The sequence below is a fragment of the Papaver somniferum genome, unplaced genomic scaffold (assembly GCF_003573695.1).
Source record: "Papaver somniferum cultivar HN1 unplaced genomic scaffold, ASM357369v1 unplaced-scaffold_35, whole genome shotgun sequence".
In the NCBI taxonomy this organism is placed as follows: Eukaryota; Viridiplantae; Streptophyta; class Magnoliopsida; order Ranunculales; family Papaveraceae; genus Papaver; species Papaver somniferum.
In genome coordinates, this window is record NW_020645971.1 from 2,752,297 (window position 1) to 2,759,762 (window position 7,466).

A 7,466-nucleotide genomic window follows, 5' to 3' on the forward strand; every position below is an offset into this window, starting at 1 on the left:
TCGTTATGCAAATAGTTATGGAAAATAGAATAGATCCTTGTATGTTATCCACGGTATTGATCTTCATTGATCCATTTTGTTATGTTTTACCGTGAAGGCTCCATTGTGTATCTTATGTTGAGCACCTTACAACTATGTCGATTAATATTGGCCTTGTTGGTTGCTCCATGAGATGTTATATGTTGAGCATTCTTGAACTAAATTAATCATCTTGATTGGTTATTTAGTTATTTGCTCCGAAAGTCTTCTTTTGTCGAGCAAAATCGTTTGACAATTAAATTGATTGCTTCGGTGATTAGTTTGGTTGTGTATTCCAATTAGATTAATTATAGGTTCTCTTGTAATTAATCTAGTTGAAGTTTTTCATATATTCCACAAGTTCTTTTGTTGAGTATATGAACGGCTATACTAATCATGTTCTATTGGTTGATGTAGTCGTATGTTCCGTAAGTTTTTCCTTATGTTGAGTATTTGAACGATTAAGGTAACCATCTCCGTGTGGTTATCTTAGTTGTAGCTCTGTGAGTTTTCTTATGTTGAAAACAATCAATTAAATTGATCACTTTTTTGGTTTGATTTAGTTGCGTATTCCAATTAAATTAATCATGGGTTTACTTGTGATTAATTTGGTTGAGTTTTGGAAATCATTTCCATGGTTTTTGGTGTCCAATTAAAAAATCCTTCTTTTCTTTCGAAATTAAGGTCGCTCTTGTTGTTCTTTCGGGAATGACATCAAATGGAGGAGAGTTCTTTTGAACTTGTGCTTAATGGTAATATCTTGCGGGGTGTGCGGCTGTGGAATTTTATAGGGGTTATCTTGTATCTTAAAACTCCTTGATGAATGCATTTAGCTCCGGCTTTATGATTGCATCTAAATTAAGTTGGTATGTATTTTTTCTTTTAGTCTATGAAATGTCTCTTGTGGAAATTTCATTATGATCCCGTTCTTTTACCTTTGCCAATTTTATTGACAAAAAGGGGGAGAAATAATGTAGTTCATACTACAAATACATATGGTTTTAGGATCATTGTGTAAGGGGGAGTGGTTTCCATGATCGAGATGGAGTATTGACTAAGGGGTAGTGATACATATCACCATATTATTGTTGTTAAAGTCGTGATGCAATTGGAATTTGATGTTACATAATGATACTATGACACTGTATAATAGTGATCGAGAATCTCGATTTCTCTCATTGTTATAGATATGGATCTTCAACAACGGTGGTGCTAAACTTTCAACCTTTGGGATCATTGGAGTACTTGGAAGGACGAAGATTTCAAGGAACGTTGAAGATTAGACTATGGAATAGGAGCCACTAAAGTTTATCTTTTTTGTATTCCATATGTATTAATAGTTTTGTCACTAAAATTGACAAAGGGGGAGATTGTTAGAGCATAGCTCGGTCGACCTCGCATGCGTTGCTATATCAAGCATGTTTGTCAATGTTAGTGATCAAAACTATGAGTCTTGATTTCTAGTCTATTATAGCTAAGTCTCGGACTAGGATAGAAAAGTGTAGTTGATCTCAAGGACTTCATGGAGATTCATCATACAACGACGAAGATCTACTCAAGGAACCGTGGAACTTCATCAACAAAAAGGTATGTGGAGACTTGAACTTATCTATCACTCAAAAGTATATCTATTGTATCTCCTACTTCTTATGAGACAAAAAATCGTATGCTATATAGACTGGATCATACACATTTGACATTTCGATATGAGTATTCACTACTTATCTTTTTCTCGAAATCGTGTGTTGGTAAAGCGTTTCGCTATGATCAAGTGTATCTTCACCTAGTGACGAAAGTTATGAAAAGTTTCAATTACTTTGAGAATTGCTCTGACGCGAAACGTTCTGTGAATAACGGCTATATAACGTCCTCTGAGAATGTCTCAATGATTAGAATAAGAGTTTAGATTACATAACCATGTATTCTTTAATCCAAATTTTTCGAACTTTAACAGTTTCTTGAAGTATTCTTTTGAACTTTTCTCTCTCTCCTAATTTTTGCTCTGGCGATTTTGGAAGTTTTAGTTTTTTTCAAAAACCTATTTTCCGCGCTTCCTCTTGATTCATCTCTTGGGTGATCAAGATGGGGGAACAGTCCGTTGGTGATTTAGGTCATCAAAAATTAACTTTCGCTGAACTTGTTATGGGACAAAATAAACAAACCCATGTTTGTACGGCTATTGATATTAATTCTCTTCCAAACCCTACTACCAAAGATGGAAAACCAGCAGTAGTAATCCCTCATGATTATTATGAGGAAGGTTGTCAAATATGGAGATTCAGTCTCATTGGGAGGTTGGATCTCAAAGGTGTTAAGCTTACTGATATTACAAACAACTTGGAACAGCAATGGAACTTGGGCGAATCTAGGGTTCATTTCATCCCCATGAATCGTGGTTTCTTCATAATCAAGCTATCTACTCAGGAAGACAAGGCGAAGATTTATAGAGATGGAAACAAAGAGCCATGGATTGTGAATCAACATCCCTTACGTTTGATTGAATGGTACCCAGGTTTTGATGCTGACAAACAATGCCCATGCTGGTCAAGTTTCCAGGGCTACCAGTTGAGATGTGGGTTGAGAAAACTCTTTTATCTCTAGGTAAATCGCTTGGAACACTATTGTAGTGGACAAAAGAACCCTAAACCATGGATATGGTCATTATGCTTCTGTTTTGATCGATGTCGATTTTTCAAATCTCAACTCTGATTCGGTTCATGTTGAAGTGGGTGGTCGTAACTTTTGGCATCCTTTTGAAATCTTAAAGAAACCGAAATATTGTTCAAATTGCAAAATTGTTGGACACTCTGACGAGGAATGTAGGAAAAACCATGTTACGCCAGTTCAACAAGATGGTGCTTCAGCTGGTACGTCGTAGCAAGCTGGTTCTTCAGTTAACGCGTCTCAGCAAGCTTCGGCTCTTGTTATTCATCAAGGTGACCAAAATTAGGCATTGGAAAGTTGCAACTAATAAGAAGAATGGCAGAAGAAATCGAAAAGGTCCATCTCAACATATTGTTCAGCATGAAGTTGTGAGCGTTGGAGGCACTGTTGAGAAGGAACAACAGTTACAAGATGATTTAGCTATTTCCGAAGCTGTTTTGCATAGTGCGTTAGCTGAGTTTGAAAGAGCCAAACAAGCTAAACTGATGCATTCAGTTTTATTTACCAAGGCAAAGTCAGTGAGTACTTCTGCTTTGAATACTAAGCCAGGTGGGAATGTTGAATTGGCTAGAAGTAAACTTCCTAATCCTGGTAGGATTCCTTTATCATCTTTGCCAACACCGGTGTGTGACGCTCTTGAAACTAGTTTTGAATACTATTTCACAACAAGTTTAACATCCTGGGTGCAAATTATGTGGGAGAATCTTCCAATAATCAGTTACGTGACATTAATATGATTGACGAAGTGGCTAAACGTGCTAAGCAGCAGCAATTGATAGCTCTTCAAAACAAAATTAATGTGTTAAAAGATAATGATGTTATGTCTGATTCGGAAGATGAAACTGAATTGGGAATCCGTGCTAGGAATGGTTCTTCACCAAGACTCAAGTCCTCCTCAAATACTTCTAATCAAGTAAAGCTAACTAAACCTCAAAAACCCAAGGTTTAATATTCGGGTTCTCTTTTGGAATATTAATGGGGTTGCTCGTGAGGCAGCTCAATGTAAACTTAGGGAGTTAATAAGGAAATTCAAACCTGATATTTTTTGTCTTGTGGAACCAAAGGTACACTGTTCGGTTGCTTTTGGCAACATACTTCATCTTGAAGGTTTTTCTTCCCATGTTATTCATAATGCTACTGCTAATAGTATTACTAATATTTGGGTTTGTTATTTGAATTCAATAAGTCCTTCTATAATCAATAGAAGTAAACAAGACATTACTATTGAGGTTGAAGGAGTGCATATTTCTTTTGTTCATGCTAGTTATGTTCAAGTTACTAGAAGAAGACTTTGGCAGCAACTTTATCTCCAAGATAATGATACGTCATGGCTTGTTATGGGTGATTTCAATTATATTCTTCGTCTTTATGAAAAGAAGAGAGGTCTTGAGCCAAGAACTTCAGCTATCAATGAATTTTCAGATTGATTAGATGACAATAATCTTTTTGAAGCGGATTCTTTGGGTACAAAATTCACTTGGACTAATAGCCAGTCGGGTTCTGACAAAATTATTAGTAAACTTGATTGTGCTGTTATTAATGCTGCTTGGCTTGCAAAATTTGAGAATTGACGGTGTAAAGCTCTTCCTAGAGAAGTTTCCGACTATTCTACTCTCTTAGGTTATCCTTTTGTTGTGCCAAGGACTAAGATAGCTCCTTTTCGTATTCAGAAAATGTGGTTTTTGCACGGTGATTTCCTTCGCATGGTCAATGAAAGTTGGAACATGCTTGCTCATGGGTCTCTTGATTTTATTTTTTCTTATAAATTGAAGAGGCTTAAAGGTCTGATCAAAGATTGGAATCTTATGGTTTTTGGTAATATTCATTCCCGACTGAAGCAAGATCAATTGAGGTTTGAAGTTGCTGCTCTTCGTTCGGATGAGGATCCTAATGATATTACTAATCTTAACCTTATGAAAGATGCTATGTCTAAGCTAAGTGAAACGCGTCTTCAGCATAACACGATGCTTAAACAAAAAGCTAGAAATCAATGGCTTGTGGAGGGTTCAAGCAATTCTACTTTCTTTCATAATAACATTCGTATTCGAAGAAATGCTAATACTATCTCTGAATTGGTAGACGCTGCTGGTACTACTATTTCAGACTATGACCAAATTCGTGATCATGTTGTGCAATATTATGAAGATAAGTTCAATGGCCAGGAGTTGGACTATGATTTTACCTTATTTGATTATGAACATCCTAGTATCTCGGAGGTGGAGAGTCTTGCCATGGACAGAATTCCTTCTCCGGAGGAAATCAAACAAATTGTTTTTGATTTAGGGGCTGACAGTGCTCCAAGTCCAGATGGTTTTTCGGGTTGTTTCTATCGCCACTGCTGGGATATTATTCAAGAAGACTTGATTAAGGCTATTAATTTTTGTTGGGAGACTGGTCATATCCCTAATGGAATCAATTCAATCCTAATCATTTTGCTCCCCAAGGTGAGAGGTGCAAATACTCTTCGTAATTTTTGGCCTACTGGTCTTAGTAATTTTTTCTTTAAAATTTTTACTAATATTCTTGCTACTAGGCTAGGCAGTGTTTTGGATAATCTTGTTTCTGAGGAACATGTTGCATTTTTGAAAGGGCGTAATATCCAAGAAAATATTAGCTTCGCTTCTGAAATGGTTAATGAACTTCACCTTAAGCGCAAAGATGGTAATATTGGTATCAAGCTTGATATTTCTCAGGATTTTGATACGGTGAGTTGGGCTTTTGTTTTGGATGTTTTTTGTAGATATGGTTTTTCTGAGAAGTGGTGCTCTTGGATTTTTAATATCTTGAATTCTGCTAGAATCTTTATTCTTTTGAATGGCAGTCCGGAGGATTATTTGCGTCAAGGAGATCCCCTTTCTCCTTTGATTTTTGTCTTGATTGAAGATGTTTTTAGTAGAAATATTATCAATCTCTTTCATGATAAGAAGATGTCTCATATGGTTACAAGAGGTGGTATCTCTCCTACTCATCGCTTCTTTGCTGATGACATTATGATTTTTTGTAAAGGAAATTTGAAAAGTCTTCATAACCTTGTAGATTTATTGGGAAAGTATCAAATTGCTTCTGGTCAAACGGTTTGTAGGCAAAAGAGCAAGATTTATTATGGTGGTGGTTCTTTGAGTAGAAGTACTTACCTTGCTGATTATTTGGGGATGATCGTTGCCACTTTTACAGACAGATATTTGGGAGTTCAAATTATGCCAGGTACGATAAGATATCGCCATATTTCTAATGTAGTGGAAAAGATAAAATCCCAACTTGCTGGTTGGAAAGGTTTTTCTTTATATTTTCATGATCGAATTGTGCTTGTTAAATCTGGCATTGCTAGTTGTTCTATTCACAACATGGATATTTACAAATGGCCTAGCAAATTTATTTTGCAATGTGAAAGAGCTATAAGGAATTTTATTTGGACGGGTGATTCTAATGTTAGTCGTGCAGTGGTAGTAGCTTATGACAAAGTTTGTTGTACTTTTAAGGAGGGGGGCCTTGCCTTAACTCGTATATCTACTATGAATGATGCTCTTATCATGAAACTTTGGTGGAATATTCGTACTTCTAAGAGGAAATGGGATGGTTTTCTTCGTGCCAAATTTTTTGGTAGGAATGGTTGTATCAAAGCTAAAGGGGTTAAGTTTTCTATTCTTTAGGAAGATTTACAAGTTGGTGGAGTCGAATACAAGGGTTTTCTTGGGGGATGGCCGCACAACTTCTTTGTATTATGATGCATGGTACTCTGAGCGTTGTTTTGCTGACATTCTTAATGATCATAGCTTGGACAGAACTGTGCAGGTTAGTAGCGTTTTATCTAATAACCATTGGCATTTTCCTAACACGCATTTGGAGCGAATGCTTGCTGTTGGGTTGTTTTGGATGATCTGCCTATTCTGAGTGGTGGTAATGATCTCATATTATGGATGCCTGATTGCAAGGGTCTGTTTACGGTGAGCTCAGCCAAAGATTTGATTCGCAACAAGTTCAACAGGTTTCCTGGCGCTTTTCTTATTTGGCGCAAATAAATCCATCCAAGTCTTGCAGCCCAGAATTGGAAGTTTTTGAGAGGCGCTTGTGCAACTCTTGATGTCATTCAGTCCAGGTTCAAAATTCAACTAGCTAACAAGTGAAGCCTTTGTGGAGTTGAAGTAGAATCGCATAACCATGTCCTATTTCACTGCAGCTTTGCTGGCCGAGCTTGGAATTGGATTAATGATATTTTTGGTTTAGTTGCTAATGAAAATCTTGTGGTTTCTGTCAGAGCAGCAAAGGGGAGGAGTGCTATGGTGCGAGACCTTTGGCTGCTTGCAAATCTCGTCATAAGGACTGAACTTTGGGAAGTTCGCAACAAGGCGGTGTTTGAGTACAAGAAGGCAAACTGGAGTATGTTCTACAAGAGAGTACTGAAGCCTATTCAAGACTATGCTGTTAGATTGAAGGGTTTCATGAAAAATAGTGCGGAAGACGTGGTTATTCTTTATTTTTTCCGTATGCAGCATAGAAAAGTCAAGATACTTGAGCCAATTGAATGTTTTTGGCAGCCTCCGGAGATGAATAAAATCCAACTATGTTGTGATAGAGCTGCGCGAGGCAATCCAGGGGTTGCAGGTGCGGGAGTTGTGGCGCGTGATGCAAGTTGTGTTGTTCTTGGAGCAATTTCTATTGGCCTTGGAGTTACAATTAACTACTTGGCTGAAATTTATGGCATTATTATGGTGATGGAGTGGGATGTAAGATGGGTTTTCAGGCGCATTTGCGTACGGTCTAACTCTTAAAGTGTTTTTGATGCT

The 7,466-nt window shown here is 37.1% G+C and overlaps 1 protein-coding gene across 1 annotated transcript; it reads left to right on the plus strand.

Annotated features, from left to right (window-relative positions):
• Positions 1-4,355: 4,355 nt before the first annotated feature.
• On the plus strand, positions 4,356-6,332 carry LOC113342238. Its single transcript, XM_026586840.1, has one exon. The coding sequence runs from the start codon at positions 4,356-4,358 to the stop codon at positions 6,330-6,332; it is 1,977 nt and encodes a 658-aa protein (XP_026442625.1).
• The last annotated feature ends 1,134 nt before the right edge of the window (positions 6,333-7,466 follow it).

Coding starts and splice junctions, on each gene's coding strand:
- LOC113342238 (XM_026586840.1), top strand. CDS start 4,356: ATGTGGTTTTTGCACGGTGATTTCCTTCGCATGGTCAATGAAAGTTGG.